Below are 18,851 nucleotides of genomic sequence, written 5' to 3' on the forward strand. Positions count from 1 at the left end.
AGAATTAAAATTCTGAGTGTGTTTGGTTTACATAGGTGAAGACATATGATAGCAACCATGATTATTCAGCTCCAGGGAGAAATATTCTGATACGAAAAATGATTTGTTTTATGAACAAATCATAGAACAATAAATAGAACAATAAAATCAAATGTATGCAATTATCTATTTTAGGACTTAGCCAGACTGTGTATATGCAGAATGGCAATTTCTTATCAGAAAGGCAGAAATAAACCCAGGCTATTTCAGACAGAATTAGCATAGAGTTGATTGGGAATGGTCAATACCCAGAATCCATTTAGATGTTATAAGGGTATTGATCAGTTTCTGAGGAAATGAGAAGATACAGTCAATGTCATTTCAAAGAGAGGTAATATTATGAATTCTATACAAAGTTTTTGACCAAGAAGACATGGTTGGTAACCATGAGTTTAGAATAAGTGATTCTGTGATAACTCTGACATTAGCAGGCAACATGTATAATGAAGCAACAAAACACCAGCCCAGAAACCCATTAGAGAAGAAACAAGTTGACAGGACAAGTAACAAAGGCAACACAAAGGCCAGTCCAAGAGCAGCTAAGAAGGTGGACAGGTAATGTAATAGGAATCATTTATTATTTTCAACCAGGGTCTCAATGAGTTGCAAATGGCCTCACTAAGTAGTAGCTGAGGCTGTCTTTGAACTGCAATCCTCCTTTCTCAGCCTCTCAAATGCTGGGATTACAAAGTATGCCACTATGCCTGGCTTAGTTTTTTTCAGAAGCTATCTAAGCCAGGCATGGTGGTGCACTCTTGTAACCCCAGCATTTGGGAGGCTGAGACTGCAGGATCACGGTTCACAGCCAGCCTCAGCTACTACTTAGTGAGGCTCTTTGCAACTCAGTGAGACCCTGTTTCAAAATAAAGAATAAAAATAGGGCTGGGGGTGTAGCTCAGAGGTAGAATATTCCTGTGTTCAATCCCCAGTACTACAACAACAACAAAAAAGATACTATCTAAAGTAATAAGCCTTTTCCTTCCTGTTTAGCACTTACTAAAAAAGATTTTGGATTTAGGCATTTGCATCAAACTGCTGAACAAGATTAATAGCCACATTAATTCAACAATTTTAAAAGACTATTTGGGGAGGGTTGGTATATAATTTTCTAGCTCCATTTACTTCCCAAAGTAGAAAGATTAAATTTGTATTTACTAGAGCTATTCAAATTCACTTTTCTATATTGTAAAAATAGGATAGGAAAGTAAATCATACAGAAAATAAACATTTATACTATTCTATAAAAAAAAAGTGATAAAAACAGCCAGGCCTGGTGGCGCATGCTTGTAATCCCAGCATTTGGGAGGCTGAGACAGGAGGATCACCGTTCACAGACAGCCTCAGCTACTTAGTGAGGCCCTCTGCAACTCAGTGAGACCTGGTTTCAAAATAAAAAACAAAAAATTGGGCTGGGGGTGTAGCTCAGAGGTAGAATGCCCCTTGGTTCCATACCCTGTACCACAAAAAAATGATAAGACTATAATGCACCAATAAAATATTTTTTAAATATCAATGATATTTTTCACATAACTAAAAAAGTCCTAAAATTCATATGGAAAACAAAGGATCCAGAATATCTAAAGCAGTTCTGAGCAATAAAAACCATGATAGAAGCAGGACAATACCTGATCTCGAATTATACTACAGAGATATAGTGATTTAAAAAACATGGTATTGGTACAAAAACAGTAACATAGAACAATGGAACAGAACAGAAGTGAGACCCTTTTTCAAAATAAAAACAAAATAGGGCTGGGAGTGTAGCTTGGAAGTAGAATGTCCCTGGGTGCAATCCCCAGGTGTCACAAAAAAATTGCCAAACTAAAGCAGTGGCACATGCCTGTAATCCTGGCTGCTGAGAAGGTGGGAAGGCAGAGGCAAGAAGATTGAGAATTTGAGGCCATCCTGGGCAACTTAGTGAGCCCCTCTCTCAAAATAAAGATTGGGGATGTTGCTCAGTGGTAGAGTTCCCCTGGGTTCAATATCTGATACTGCTAAAAGAAATAATAATCACAATGCTAAATCTAAAATGTGTATGTAATGCAGAGACCCTAGAACAGCCAAAACAATTTTGGAAACAGTCTCTTCGGTAAATGATGATGGGGAAACTGTTTAGCAACATGCAAAAGAATAAAACTGGCCCTTTATCTTATATCGTATAGAAAAGTCAATTCAAAATGAATAAGACATTTAAATTTAAGTTCTTTTTTTTTTTTTTGATGGGTCTGGGGATGGAACCCAGGGGTATTCTACCTCTGAGCTACACCCCAACCCTATTTTTTATTCTTTATTTTGAAACAGGGCCTCACTAAGTAGCTGAGGCTATCTGCAAACAGTGATCCTCTGATCTCACCCTCCAGAATGTTGGGATTACAAGCATGCGCCACCACACCCCACCTAAACTTAAGTCCTTTAACTATAAAGCTTCTAGAAAACAAAACAGGGAATGCTCCATGACGTTGGTTTAGGCAATGATTTTGTGGTTAGGACTTCAAAAGCAAAGGCAATTAAAAAAAAAAAGCAGATGGGTCTGTATTCAACTAAAAAGTTTTCTTGCAGAAAAGGAAACAATAAAGTGAAGAGACAATGAATTGAGGAAAACCTTTCAAACCATACATCTAAAAACAGTTACTATCCAAAATATAAGAAACCCAAACAAATTTATAGTAAGTAAACAACCTATTTTAAAATGGTCAATGGATCTGAATAGACATTTTTCAAAAGAAGAGATATGTCTGGCCAATAGATATATGACAAAATATTCAAATATCAGGGAAATGCAAGTTAAGATCACAATGAGCTATCCTCTCATACCCATTAAAATGACTATTGTCAAAAAGGTGTATGATAGTAAGAGTGGGGTAGGATGTGGAAAAAAGGAAACATTTTCACACTGCTGTAGGAATACAGACTAGTACAGCCATCTTAGAAAGTAGTATGGAGGTTCCTCAAAAATCAAAAGTAGAATTACTTTTGTAGACTATGATCAAGCAATCCTACTTGTGGGTATGTATCCAAAGGAATCAAAATCCATCAAAAATACATCTGCACTTCTATGTTCATTTTAGCACTGTTCACAACAGCCAAAATATGGAAGCCACCTAAGTGTCCATCAATGAATGAGTAGGTAAAGAAAAAGGTGTGTGTGTTTGTGTGTGTGTGTGTGTGTGTGTGTGTGTGTGTGTGTGTGTACAATGTGATGCTGTATAATCACATTAAAAAGCCATGTATGGATGCTCTAGTCAACAGTCCCAACTGAGCCTCCCCTTTGGATCATACCAACCCAGGAAGCCAGATAGGTAAGTGAGGATGCCTCAAACTGAGGCTGTCTGTGAACAGATTTGACTATCTCCAACTGTATAAGTCTTTTGTGCTGCGGCTGCAGTCACTGTGGGGCAGAAGTAAGCCATCTTCACTGTTCTCTTCTCGAAAACTCTCTGCAATTCCCTGTACTGAAAAAAAAATTTAGCATCACTTCAGCCTGCAAAAGAGTAATATTTAGAGGCCCACAACTATTTCCTTAAAGCAGGCAAACTGGATGAATTTGAGTTGAGATGCAGTTAGTTGATAACATGCAGTTTTTACCTTTAACTGCTCACTTCAACATGCACCCTTTTACACATATTTGAACTCCCATGCAACAACAAAATAATTGATAATAGAAGTGAATAAATTCTCACCCTTTCCTTCCCCAAATAAAATGTACTATCCCAACAGGTACTGTTTACTTCATATTTTAATATATTATACTTTATATATCAACTATTCCTCAAATGCAGTCAGAGTCCCATTGAATATTCTGTTGCCTGAAGACTAAATTGTAAAGTCGACTTCCAGTAGCTTGTAAATAAAACCAAAATGGCCAGGAATTAGAAGAAAATGGTATATAGAAATAAAAGTATAAAAATAAAATAGTCAAAACGACTATAGTTCTTGTAATTGGTTTCAGTAATTGGTCACAACGCCATAATTGATATCTACCATATTTCCCCAACCTCTGCCAGACCAAAACCTTTATTCCCAAAGATTCCCCAGTCACCCTGTCCTATTTTGCTTGGTTTCATTAGCTTTTACTATTGGGTATGAAAGTACTGAGATACATAAGATAATCCCCTTGCCACTACTGTATAGAAGCAAAGCACTTCCCCTTGATAATTAGGATCAACCACCCCATGAAGTAGATTAGCTTCTTGTTTTTCTGTTGATTCTATGATATTAGGCAATAAAAACTAAGTCCTTTGATATAATAATTTATAAACATAGGGTACAAATTAAAATATTTTTAGTATGAAGATAGAGTTCACTGGTAGACCACCTGCCTAGTATGTGTGAAGCCCTTGGTTCAATCCCAATACCATCAAAAAATAAATAAATTCTATTTTAAGCCTTCAATCAATTTTAATCATTTGCTTTCCTTAACATATATGCAAATTGAAATCTATAATATTTATCTGGCTAAATCAGTAAGTATTAGTGCCCTCCTAGGGTAAATAAAATAAAATAAAAATTCAATAGCTAGCATTATATCAGCTTGGATATTGGCCTATGGTGGCCTTAAGTCTCTTGTTATCTCTGTTGAGACACAGAACAGTTTGAGCTTCAGAGGGAGTCAATGGATTCGATTTTATTTACCTATCTACCTATCCACCTACTTACTTCTAATCATAACATCATGAGAATAGCCTCATGATCACTACTTTCAAAAATTCAAGAAGACTCCTGCAGGAAGTAGATTATAGCATTAACTTTTTGAGTCTAATCCACTTCTGAATTCAGAAAAGTTTTTTCTGATAAGTGTCAATATGCCCCTTTTTAAGTTCACTCTTTCTAAGCTTATAAAGTTTTTACAATATAGTTTACCAACTGGGTTTTAGTTTATTATTTGGTCATCTAAAGCTCACTTCAAACCATATCACCCATAAGACCCATTGTCTTGTGTGTGGGGGTGGGTGTGGTGTGCTGGGGTTTCTGGAAGCCCTTCTACCTCTGGGATACACTCCAGATCTATTTTATACTTTTTTATTTGGAAACAGGGTCTCTTAAGCCAGCGTGGCTGGCTTCGAACCTGCGCGATCCTCCTGTCTCCGCCTCCCAAGCGTGGGGATTACAAGCGCTTAGCCACCACGCCCAGCAGACCCATTGTCTTTAGATCTAAGAAGCAGTATCATTCCATCCCACAATTTTTCATTGTTGCTTAACCTCTAATACCATGAAGAAACCCACTGAGTAGATTCATCTACTCATTGGCCATATGTAGTACATATATTCCCAATGCCCAATTTCTTTTCCTCTTTTACTGAGGAGAGAAGGGAACTGAGGATTGACTCCAGAGGCATTCTACATTTGAGCTACACCTTAAGCCCTCTTAATTTTTTGTTATTGTTGTTTTGAAACACTAAATTGCTGAGGTTGACCTTGAGCCTGCAATCCTACTGTCTCAATCTTCCATGTACTGGGATTACAGTTGTGTACCACCATGCCCAGCTAGATTTATCTTTCTTTTGAGCAAGTTGGTTGATGAAAACTATCATAGAGAAGCATTTACCTGAGCAAACTAATGTGTCTATCAGGGAAAGTAATCTTATCATTCTTTTATTTTAATTTAACTGACAATATGATGTCATGAAAGATAAGAGAGGAAGAAGTGGGCCTAGCTGAAGGGACTGGTCAATATGGAAAAACACTGGAGAGGGTTCTAGTAATGACAAGTTCTAGTTCTAAAATACAGCCATTATTTTGGGCAATTTGAGGTCTCTAGCAAGAACAGTATTTGTGAGATATCGGGGCAAAAGTAAATTTCAATAAGATAAAAAGTATTAAGACATAAGAAAAGGGAAGTAAAAAAAGTGGTTACTCATAGATTTTGTGAAACAGGAAACAGATAGGTGCAGTCTCTGAAAGGGATATGGAGCAAAGCTATATTTTAACAAGGGGAGATTTCAGAACCTTCCTATGAGAGGTATGTTAAATCAGACAGAGTGAAAGCATGCCTGAGGAACCTAAAGTGGTGCTGTCTATTTGGTATGCTGGCCCTAGGACCAGTCTGAATGCGTATGCCCTGAGAAATCACTTGGCTAACCCCAAAGACCACTTAAATCTTATTCCCACTGCAATGTTTAAAATACTGGCAATAGCCGGGCATGGTGGCATACACTAATAATCCTCCACCTTGGGAGGAGGAGACAGGAGGATCATGCTGGTTCGAAGCCAGCCTTGCTGGCTTAAGAGACCCTATTTCCAAATAAAATATAAAATAGGTCTGGGAGTGTCACCTGGAGGTAAAAGGGTTCCATCCTCAGTACCACCAAAATAATAATAATAATAATAATAATAATAATAATAATAATAATAATAATAATATTGGCAATAATGCTTGGGACATAACTCAGATGTATAACATCCTGAGTTCAATTCCCAGTGCCAATATTAAGCATTGGGCCCTTGAGGATACTTAGAATAGAGTAAGGAGGACCCAGAAAGCAGCACACCAGGACCAGGCATCTCAGGAGATCATTTATACTAAAACCGCAGACTCTAAGGGTGACTAGCAAAGGCAGGGATCTATTTTGGATAATAACAGGCTAGACATAGGAAGCTGCAGCCCAGGAAAGTAGAAGCAGCTGCAGAAGACACTTGCCAGCCCGAGAGCCTCTTCATAGCCCCTCTTGACGTTGTAAGTAGAACAGTTAATGGCCTGCATGTTGGGAGGTTAGGGAATAGAGTTCATGTTCTGTAATTTGGTCCTGATCTCCGAATTTGATTATACAACATATCTTTGGCTTCCATAGTTGGTTTTCCTTTTTTAATTCTTCATCTTTATTATTTCCTTGCTCTTAGCTCTTTGCTTTCATATGGACAGAGATAAAGTCAGGAAAAAGGAGAGAAATGAGATTGCACTCTAAGATGGTCAGTGAATGAGTAAAAAGCCAAGGCATCTGGAGTAATAAATCCTATATCCAAGTTTCTCAGAACAAAAAGTAGCTCCAAAAAAAGATTTTTATTATACCTCATAAAAGAAGTTAAACTAAAAAACAAAAACATACTTAATGTAAATCTTAGTTGAATTCCCACTGAAGTCAACCAAAAAGTTAAGACCTATGAAATCATAATTAATTAATATTGATCATAAAATTCCAACTTTTTATTGAGACATGAAACAAATTAAGAGATATTAATATTTATAAATGGAAAATACTGTTTGGAAGCAACTTTTATTTTATCTAGAAAAAATTTTAAACAATAACAATAGAAAATTTGTAAATTTTTAGTAAGTTACAAAATGATTAGCATAGAAGAAAAAAATAATTTCAATGTATAAAATAATAAATCTAGATAACTTACCATACATAATTAATTGGTTGGTATAATGCAAAACAAAAAATGAAACATTTTAAAGGAATGAAAATTTATCCAAGTAGATGAATATGACATTATGATGTGAGACTACACTGTACCAATAAAGCATATTTTAAAAATACTTAAAAATTAAGATCTATTTAATGGGTTACTATATGCCAGAAATTTATACTGAAAGATATAATACAGAAAAGCCATCATATTCACTAAAAACATTTTAAAATTCTAACAGTCATAATAAGGACAAGGCAGTACAAAATTTTAATGAGCTTTATAAGGATTTAAATAAAGGCAGAAGGGATCCATATTTATGAATGAGAAGAGCTGATGATATAAAACTATTAAGTGTTTGAGAATTCATCTATAGGTTTAGTATAATCCACTCCAAACCATGCTGTTTTATTTTATTGAGTACTTTTATTGTTGCATTGTAATTATACATCATAAGGTATAGAGTGATAGAAATATTCATGCACACATTTGTTATGTATCCCTCTGGATCCCACCCCACTTCATTCCCTTCCCTGTACATGTCACTGAGATTGGTACTGATAATTTCATATAGAGCACTATTTAAACTGTTATCTTCCTTATATCTCTATCACCCTTCTTTCCTCCTCTAAACCCTCTATTTTAGAACTCAAAGCACAGAAATTCTAAGGTTAATCTGAAGAATAAATGTATAAACAAGGTTTAAAATTGAAGAGGATAATAAATATCTTGTTGTATATTAATTTTACTATAAAAATATATTTTAAATTCAATGTAATATCAACACAGAAATAACCAGAAAGAAATAAAAACAAGAGATCCCATCAATAGAATTTATTCAAAATATGACAAAGGAAGCATTGTAGTCTCTTGGTCAGAGATACAGAATCTGCTGTTTAATTATTTGAAATCAATTTATTTACATACTTCTCATTGACAGCAAAATTAATTCCGTATAATAAGTTGTCTCATAAACCACAACCATTAAAAATTAAAAGTAATAAGGAAATGAGCATCAACATTCAAAATTTTGAGTAAAGAACATTCTACAATTGTTTCTTATTAAATAATAGAATATTTTGAGGATTTAATGAAATCTCTACAGAGTCACTCTTAAAACTAACATGAATAAAGATAAAATGTTTCCATGTAAATTTAGGAAGTTCATGGATTCCCATGGAGATCACTCATAGATTTTTGGTTAAAGAGCAAAAGACCGTAAGACTAAGCAATATCCAAAGCAATTCTGAGCAAAAAGAGAAATAAATGCTTGAGGCATCACAATACCCTACTACAAATTATACTACAGATCCATTGTTACAAAAGCTGTAGGGTACTGCATAATTATAGATGTGTAGAAAAATGGAACAGAATAGAAGACACAGAGACAAATCCACATAACTACAGTTATCTGACTCTTGACAAAGGTGCCAAAAACATACATTAGAGAAGAGAGCCTCTTTAACAAATGGTGCTGGGAAAACTAGGAATTCATATATAAAATATTGAAAGTAGATCCCTGTCTCTCACCTCACAAAAGTCAACTAAAAATGGATCAAAGACCTAGGAATAAGCCAGGCATGGTGGCTCATGCATGTAATCCCAGCATTTGGGAACCTGAGACAGGAGGATCACGGTCCCCGCCAGCCTCAGCTACTTAATGAGGCCCTCTGAAACTCAGTGAGACCCTTTCAAAATAAAGAATAAAAAATAGAGCTAGGGGTGTAGCTCGAAGGTAGAATGCTCCTGGATTCCATCCCCAGTACTGGGAAGAAAAAAAAAGACATAGTAATAAAACCAGAAACTTTATAACTGCTAGAAGAGAATATAGGGGAACACTCCAACACTAAGGCAAAGAGAGCAACTTCTCCACTAAAACTCCTACAGCTCAGGAAATAACACAAAGAATTAGTAAATGACATCATTAGACATGATATCAAACTAGAAATCTTCTGCACAGCAAAGGAAACAACAGTGAAAAGAAAGAGCCTACACAATGGGAGAAAATCTCTGCCAGATACTTTTCCGATAGAGGATTAATATCTAGAACATATAAAGAACTCAAAAGACTTAATACCAAAAAATTTAATAGGATCAAATGAACTAAAGAGACACTTCTCAAAGGTATTTTTGAAATATATAGCATGTTATTGTTAACTATTGTCACCGTACTGGGCAATAGCACACCAGAATTTATTCCTCCCATCCCATTTAACTGTGACTTTGTGCCCATTGCTCAACTTCTGTGCATTGCTCATTCCACGTGCTCCCCTTTCCCAGCCTCTGGTAACCACTGTTTTACTCTCTAACTGTCCAATATCAACTTTTCAGATTCCACAAATGAGTGAGATCATGCAGAATCTGTCTCTTTCTGTCTGGCTTATTTCACTCAATGTAATGTCCTCCACATTCATTTAACATTGTTTTCATAATCAGAGAAAACAAATGATATTTCTAAAAGGTACTGACCTATAAGATGTGATTTGATGTAATTTTATGGAGGAAATAGGGTAGTAAATGCAGAAGATTAAAATTTTGCTATAGTTTAGTCACTCATTAGTGTTTTCAATGTACAATTCTTATCCAGACAACTCATTCAATCTGTTTCCTCATATGTAAATGACTGTGTGGTGAAGATTAAAAGAGATGGTTTGTGTCAGGAACCATTTGTCAACCACAGGCACTGTTTAAGAGAAACACATGGTCAGGGTTTCCATTATGGCTACTTATTCTCTTCCTGACAGTCCCCCAAAATGGAGACAACACCCCTGCCCTCTAATTTTACCTGGTTCTTTCTAATGTATGTGTCTCTTATTTTGTGTCCATGTTCCTCAGATAAAACAAAATCTACCCAGAATTTCAGAAAAATAAAGCTAGTAATTTCACTTTTATTCTACTAAAAACCTTATCTTACAATCTACTTTGCCTTTCCCCTTATCTGAACTTTCCCCAAGGATCTCAAGGCAGTTGAAAGTGCATTATGCTAAAAAGGACCGAGTTAGTGTGGGTGAGCCTCATTTCTCTACACTTTTAGCTGAGCTAACCACAGCCTTTTCCCTTAATCCACAGGCAGATGCTGAGAACAGGACCTCCCATGACATGGATTTTTCCTGGTGTACAACCAATAGCTCAGGATTTCAAGTTTCTGAGTTCATCCTGATGGGGCTTCCAGGAATCCATGAGTGGCAGCACTGGCTCTCCTTGCCCATGGCTCTGCTTTACTTCATAGCACTTGGTGCTAACTTACTTGTTTTAATCACCATCTACCATGATCCTATACTGCACCATCCCATGTATCAATTCCTGGCTGTCCTGGCTGTCATTGACATTGGCCTGGCTACCACCAGCATGCCCAAGATCCTGGCCATCCTGTGGTTTGATGCCAAGTCCATCAGCCTTCCTGAATGTTTTGCTCAGATATATGCCATCCACTCTTTCATGTGCATGGAGTCAGGCATCTTCCTCTGCATGGCAGTAGATAGATATGTAGCTATTTGTTATCCCCTTCAGTACTCCTCCATAGTCACAGAAGCTTTTGTAACCAAAACCACACTAACCATGGTGCTCAGGAATGGCCTGTTGACCATCCCGGTACCAGTGCTGGCTGCCCAGAGACACTACTGCTCCAGGAACAAAATCGAGCACTGCCTGTGCTCTAACTTGGGGGTCATTAGTCTGGCCTGTGATGACATCACCGTTAACAGGTTTTACCAGTTGGCCTTGGCCTGGCTCGTGGTTGGGAGTGACATGGTTCTGGTCTTTGCTTCCTATGCTTTGATTATTCGCTCAGTTCTGAGGCTAAACTCAGCTGAAGCAACTTCTAAGGCCCTGAGTACCTGCAGCTCTCACCTCATCCTCATTCTCTTTTTCTACACAGCTATCGTTTTACTCTCTGTCACCCACCTGGCCAGAAGAAAGTTTCCTCTCATCCCTGTTCTCCTCAATGTGCTTCATATTGTCATCCCTCCTTCCCTTAACCCCATGGTATATGCCCTTAGGACACAGGAGCTGAGAGTGGGCTTCCAAAGGGTGCTTGGTTTGGGTGAGTATGTTTTTAGGAAGTGAGCCACCTTTAAATGACAGAATATTTGCATTCATGATGGCAGAAAAAGCAAAGGCTTTAGAGTCTGATATCCCATGGTTAAAATTCCATCTTTCCCAGTGGGCTTGGTGGCACACGCTTGTAATCCCAGCATTTGGGAGGCTGAAACTGGAGGATCACGGTTCGTAGACAGCCTCAGCTACTTAGTGAGGCCCTCCACAACTTAGTGAGACCCTGTTTCAAAATAAAGAATAAAAAATAGGGCAGGGGGTGTAGCTCAGAGGTCAAACACCTCTAGGTTCCATCCCCAGACCCATACACAGACACAAAAATCCATCTCTAGCCGGACATGGTGGCGCATGCTTATAATCCCAGCATTCGGGAGGCTGAGACCTGGAGGAATGTGGTTCGCAGACAGCCTCAGCTACTAAAGTGAGGCCTCTGCAACTCAGTGAGACCCGGTTTCAAAATAAAGAATAAAAAATAGGGCAGGGGTTGTAGCTCGGAGGTCGAATGCCCCTGGGTTCCATCCTCAAACCCACACACACGAAAAAAATCCATCTCTCCCAATTGCTAAGAACATCAATTGAAATTAACCTATCTTGGACGGAGAAAAGCGGGGCTTACGAGCCCCGCTAACAACCAATCTCTATTACTACAAAATCAGCACCTTTCATAGTCAGAAAACTCCATCAGCAGAGAAACAAAAATTGTAATTACAAGGGACAGAGAAAAAGAGGGCTGAAAAAACGAGACACAGAAAGAAATCAGATCGCAGTGCTGCAGCCGGAGCCATGGCACAGAGCGGTGGGCACCATCTTTCCTTGCAGCACCAGGCCCCAAAGAGGAGGGGGACTCAGAACGGAGCTCAGAGCTACAGAGGAGATACGCCGGCCTCACGCCCAAGGATGCGGCAGCAGCGCCTTACTGCCGGCAGCAGTGGTGAGTTCACCGGACGGCTCCAGACCAACGCACTCAACAGCCCACCAGGCTCCAGAGAGGAGCGGCGGACAGCGAGCCAAGGTGAGCCGCTGTGGAACAGCCGGGTGGGATTCGGCAGATTTTTCAGCGCAGGGAGCATCTAAAGCTCCCAGTGGCTGGGCTCAGCACACCCTGCAGGGACTCAGAGCGGAGAGCAAAACCAGAGAAGAAATACGCCAGCCTCACGGCCGAAGGCATGACAGCGGCACGGTATTTCCACCGGCGGCAGCAGCAGCGAATTCACCGAGTGCACTACAGCTCCATTGGCGCACTCAACAACAGTGAGTCAAATTGCGGCCCCTAGAGAAGAAATCCCAGTACAGCACTCCTAGGGACTTGACCCAGTGGGGGAGTGGTGGTGGCAGAGATATACCATAGGAGAATGCCCAACCTGGCAACCCCCATGGTCTAAAGCAGTCTCAATTGACTCCCTGGGTCTGAGACTCTGCCATACAACCTAGTAAAGGAGTAGTGGGGACTGAGATACCACAGACTCGAGATCCAGAGCACCTTAAGTGAAGTCGTAGTGACCCAAGGGAAGAACCCAGAGAAGGCACAAACTTCCAAAATCATGGGAAAGAGGAATAACAATGGAGCAATGAATGCCCAATCTAGAAGATCAAATCAGGAAAATAACTGTAGAAATAATAGAGGTGTTTCGAAAAGAATTCAGAGAGAGCCAAAAAGAGATAAAGGATGCAATTAATGAAGTAAAGGCCTCAATTCAAAGTACAAATAACTGATTAGACCACATGGAGAATAGAATCTCGCTCTTAGAAGATGATCACTCCAAAAATGAACGCATAGTTTCTAATTTAGAAAAAAATAACCCGACAGCAGGAATCTGACATTGAAGAAATATGGGCCCATTTTAAGAGAGCTAACCTAAGAATAATTGGAATAGAGGAGGGAAAAGAAGGTGAAACCAAAGGGATCAACAATCTCTTCAAGGAAGTAATAGCAGAAAATTTTCCAAACATAGAGCAAGAGGTTGATACACAGGTCCAGGAAACTTATAGAACTCCCTTTAGACAGGATCAGAGAAGAGGATCCCCACGCCGCATAATTGTCAAAATGACCAATGTGGAAGCCAAGCAGAGAATCTTAAAGGCAACAAGAACAAAGGACCAAGTGACATTCAGAGGCAAACCAATTAGAATCACTCCAGACTTCCCAAACCAAGTCATGAGAGCCAGAAGGGCTTGGAGTAACATATTCCAAACTCTGAAAGAAAATAACTTCCAGCCAAAAATTTTCTACCCAGCAAAACTTTCTATCAAATTAGATGGGGAAATAAGAAGCTTCCATGACAAACAGAAACTGAAGGAATTTATGTCTTCAAAACCAGTGCTAGAGAAAATACTCAAAGAGATTAACTACAAAGAAGAAATAGGTAGTACACACCAGAACCAGAGAAACAAGATTTTCCATCCAACAGACAACTAAGATTAGTTATCTGGAGATTCATTATTTATGTCAGTCTTTTACCTATCTCTAAATTGTATTGTTTGCTTTTATTGTTGCTAATTTTTAGGATCTCTATTTGGAATATTAATATACCTTCAGATAAAGCATTTGGAAATATTTTATCCCATTCTATCAGTAACTTTTAACTCTGTTTACATTGTCTTTGGATATATAATATTTTTTTTTTTTTAGGGAGTCTGTATACCTTTCTGTTGCCTGTGCCATTGAAATCATATCCAAGAAATCACTGCCAATTTCAATGTTGTGAGGTTTAATGACCCAGATTTTCTTCTCAAAGTTTATAGTCTTAAGATTTATATTTAGGTCTTTTATATATTTTGAGTTAATATTTGTATATGGTATTAGGTAAGAGTCCAATTTTATTCTGTTCCATGTAATTATTATTTTTCAACAATATTTAGTTAAAAGATTATTATTTCCTCCACCAAATGTTCGTGGAAACCTTGTCAAAAATAACTTGACAATATATAGAAGAATTTATCTCTAGGCTTTTATTTAACTCCAATGGTTTATATATCTGCCTTTATAACAGTACTACACTGTTTCAATTATTGTAGCTTCATAACATTTGAAATCAGAAAATATACATTGTCGCGCGCAGTGACGACTCTTACACGATCTTCCTCAAGCAGTTTTATTACCCCAGGTTCTTGTACAGTTACCATTCCTCTTTAATGCTCTCTCAACGCCCTCTCAGGTAAAAACAACATCAGTCTTCTATCCTCTCCCTCATCACTCCACCAACCCTCTTCCGTGGCACTCTACGTCTCTGCTGCAGCACACACCGGTCACAGTGGTGGCTTTGTGAACATGTCCGTCCCAGCTCGGAGCCCGGAGCAGTCCGCCAAGGAACTGCACTTCCTGTCCACCAACCCTCTTAGCTCCTTCTCCTTTTCTTCCTTAGCTCTCGCCCGCCAGGGCATGCGCGCTTTTTAACCTTCTCCTGGGCGGGCAGGTGGTAGCACGAGGCGTTGCGTCGCTAATTATCCGTAAGGCGCCTGATAGGGCTCACTGCGCAGGCTCAGGGCACCGCCAGCCTCGTGAGCCTCGTGACTTGGCTGCAAGCCCAGGCGCCATCTTGAGTCCACGCTGGCAACAAGCCTGGGTGCCACCTCGGTCCTGCCGAGTGGGCCCCGACATATCTCCCTTTTTGTTTTATTAAAATAAGGCTCGGGATCGTGCCTGTCTTAGGTTGCCGACCCTCAAGGACCATTCTTACCCGTCATTGGGAGAACAATAGCATGATTGTTTCCCTGTCTTAGGTTGAAAGGTCCCGGGGACGATCTTACCCGTCACTGACTACCGATCCAGCATACTGAGCCGTACATGGGGAGATAAGCCAGCTTCAAGGGCTGCCAGAGCTTGCACCAATATGCACTGTTGTTGCAGTGTGCGTTGTCGAGTTCGCCTGATATATCCAACCATGAAACATCATGCTACCACCAGCAAGAATGCCCAGAACGCCATGCCACCCCAGTCTTTTAAAAAACCCAATGTTCCGTGTATTAAGTCCATTCATTGTTGTACTGCGGCGATTTCCACGCGGGTAGAATTAATTGCAGCGATGGATGCTCATAGCTCAATCATGGTGTGTTCAAATTCACGGCTCCAAGTTCCTAGAAGCGTCTTGCTTAATTGACGAAACAAATTGCCTGCATGGGAGAAATTCTGATACTGCACATACGTTATACATATAGTCCAGATAATTGAGCTTGCTGAGCCATGCCAGCAGCCACATGTGAGGATAGAGCATTCATAGTGGCTGCAATAACTGCCACGGCCACAGAGGCCACAATTACAGCAATAAGAGCAGAAATTCCAAAGTCTCCAAGGGTGCATAGAAGCATAGCAGAAAGTCAGAAAACAGGTATCAATAAAACAACCTAAACTATCATTAACCAAGGTAAAGGAAGAGGGAAAGTAGAAATAATTCCCTAAAGATCTTAAAGAAAACAACTCATCTCTACGGTACCGAGCAGTAGTTTCTTCCTTAGGAAACTTAACACAGAGCATATCTTCTAACATATATGCAAAAAACAAAAAACTTATTTTTTGACCCATTGTATATTTTTACAACTCTTACGTTAGGAACTAATCTTCTGACCTATCCTTTATTACTATTTACACATTAGGCGCCTTCATTTTCTATCTTAGTTTCTTTCTTCATTTTCTAAGTTTTTTTTTTTTTTTCCAGCTAACCTCAGGTGTCTTCCATCTATGGTGGCGGATTAGGAGAGGGAGTCGAATCAGGACCAGCCCGATTCTCTAACTTGCTTACACTAAAAAATATCCTCCTTAATGGAGCCCCCTTTGATCGGGGAAAATACAGCTCTGTCCCTCGCTTTTCCGCGAGCCTCGCTTATCCGCGAGCCTTATTTACTCCTATCTTGTCGAATCAGGACCAGCCCGATTCTCTAACCTACCTACACTAAAAAATATCCTCCTTAATGGAGCCCCCTTTGATCGGGGAAAATACAGCGCTGTCCCTCGCTTTTCCGCGAGCCTCGCTTATCCGCGAGCCTTATTTACTAAATATCCTCCTTAATGGAGCCCCCTTTGATCGGGGAAAATACAGCGCTGTCCCTCGCTTTTCCGCGAGCCTCGCTTATCCGCGAGCCTTATTTACTAAATATCCTCCTTAATGGAGCCCCCTTTGATCGGGGAAAATAACCTCCTTAATGGAGCCCCCTTTGATCGGGGAAAACACTAAAAAATATCCTCCTTAATGGAGCCCCCTTTGATCGGGGAAAATACAGCGCTGTCCCTCGCTTTTCCGCGAGCCTCGCTTATCCGCGAGCCTTATTTACTAAATATCCTCCTTAATGGAGCCCCCTTTGATCGGGGAAAATACAGCGCTGTCCCTCGCTTTTCCGCGAGCCTCGCTTATCCGCGAGCCTTATTTACCTCCTTAATGGAGCCCCCTTTGATCGGGGAAAATAACCTCCTTAACGGAGCCTCCTCCTCCCTTTTCGGAGTCAAAGGAGTACTTACCAGCCAGCTGCCTGGGACTGCCGAGGTTCTGATCAAAGCGAAGTTCCCCGTACGGGCCACCACTTGTCGGGCGCAGTGACGACTCTTACACGATCTTCCTCAAGCAGTTTTATTACCCCAGGTTCTTGTACAGTTACCATTCCTCTTTAATGCTCTCTCAACGCCCTCTCAGGTAAAAACAACATCAGTCTTCTATCCTCTCCCTCATCACTCCACCAACCCTCTTCCGTGGCACTCTACGTCTCTGCTGCAGCACACACCGGTCACAGTGGTGGCTTTGTGAACATGTCCGTCCCAGCTCGGAGCCCGGAGCAGTCCGCCAAGGAACTGCACTTCCTGTCCACCAACCCTCTTAGCTCCTTCTCCTTTTCTTCCTTAGCTCTCGCCCGCCAGGGCATGCGCGCTTTTTAACCTTCTCCTGGGCGGGCAGGTGGTAGCACGAGGCGTTGCGTCGCTAATTATCCGTAAGGCGCCTGATAGGGCTCACTGCGCAGGCTCAGGGCACCGCCAGCCTCGTGAGCCTCGTGACTTGGCTGCAAGCCCAGGCGCCATCTTGAGTCCACGCTGGCAACAAGCCTGGGTGCCACCTCGGTCCTGCCGAGTGGGCCCCGACAATACATCTTCTAGCTTTGTTCTTTTTCAAGATCATTTTGGGTATCTAGAGCCCATATTCCACATTAGGATAGATTTTTTCTGAAAAATAAATAAATAAATGTATGATAGTTTCACCAAAAGAAAAAAGAAAAAAAATATTCTCTGGTAAGAAAGAAAGCAAAAAGAAATATTGAAATGTTATCTTTAAGTCATCAAAAGCTTGGTATCAGACAAATGAAACTGTTATGTGAGATTATCATTGTTAATTTTGGATAAATTGTTATAATACTAGGTGTCAACCACTAAGCCAAGCATGGGAAGGAGGGATGGGGAGGGAACGGGGTGGGGATGGGGTAGGGGCTAATTGGGCGATGTGTGCATGTATGTCTACAAAAGGTTTTTTTATCCCATTATGATGTATGAATACAGTGCACCAATAAAAAAAAGAAATTAAAAAAAGAAATTAACCTATCTTGTATGACAGATACTGTGTGCAAGTCACAGCTCTAAGTATCTCATAAATATCAACTTTCAATTCCTGTAACAGCTCTATGAAGCAAGCCTAGCTGTTATTTATACACCTTGTAGATGTGGCAACAGAGCTAGAAAACTAGGCCAGGGCTCAAATAGGAAGTTGAGAGTGAGGTCTGAACACAAAACGTCCCAGAGTCCCTATTCTCAATCCTTTCTATGTAGTCTCACGACTAATATTTTAAAAGGCAAATTAAGATAACAAAATAAGGTGAAATTATCTATCACTTTCTCTTAATAAAATCTCATTAAGGTTAGTAGCAATTTTCCTATAGTAAACTTGAAAGATTTTTACATCTAGAGTTACTCTAAAAGAACTTTTAGTCTTTAAATAAATGTAGTTAAGAATTTGGTAGGAATTATTTTCTCAATTCTCAAACTCTTCACCAATTCTTGGGTGAAATTTGCATTTCCCTGATGGCTAGTAATGATGAGCAACTTTTTATGTTATTATTGACCATTTGTATATCTTTCTTGGAGAAATGTCCATTTAGATACATTATTGATTCTTAAGTTAGATTTCAATTTGGTTATTGGTGTCTTATTATTAAGTTGTAAGAATTCTTTGAATATTCCAAATAAAAGTTCTTTGTCAACTATGTGATTTATATTTTCCATGGGTTACCTTTTTACTATTTTCTTGATGGTATCCTTTGAAACATGAATGTTCTTAAATTTTGATGAAATTCCAATTTATCTATTTTTTTTTCTTTTGTTGCTTGAGCTCTTGATGTAATACCTAAGAAGGTTTGTCCTGCCCAAGTGTTTTAATACTTTTATGGTGCATTTTAGTCTCACATCATAATGCAGTTTATAATGATAGTGACATACACACACA

General features: G+C 39.5%; 1 protein-coding gene across 1 annotated transcript; it reads left to right on the top strand.

Annotated features, from left to right (window-relative positions):
* Nucleotides 1-412: 412 nt before the first annotated feature.
* OR56B4 (olfactory receptor family 56 subfamily B member 4) lies at nucleotides 413-11,451 on the top strand (the record flags this gene model as incomplete). The annotated part of the gene is made up of 2 exons (XM_080689890.1): nucleotides 413-594; nucleotides 10,341-11,451. 2 exons carry the CDS (start codon nucleotides 413-415, stop codon nucleotides 11,449-11,451), a joined length of 1,293 nt encoding a protein of 430 aa, XP_080546016.1.
* Between the last annotated feature and the right edge of the window lie 7,400 nt (nucleotides 11,452-18,851).

The sequence above is a fragment of the Muscardinus avellanarius genome, assembly GCF_963383645.1.
Source record: "Muscardinus avellanarius genome assembly, chromosome: 1".
Taxonomy (NCBI): domain Eukaryota; kingdom Metazoa; phylum Chordata; class Mammalia; order Rodentia; family Gliridae; genus Muscardinus; species Muscardinus avellanarius.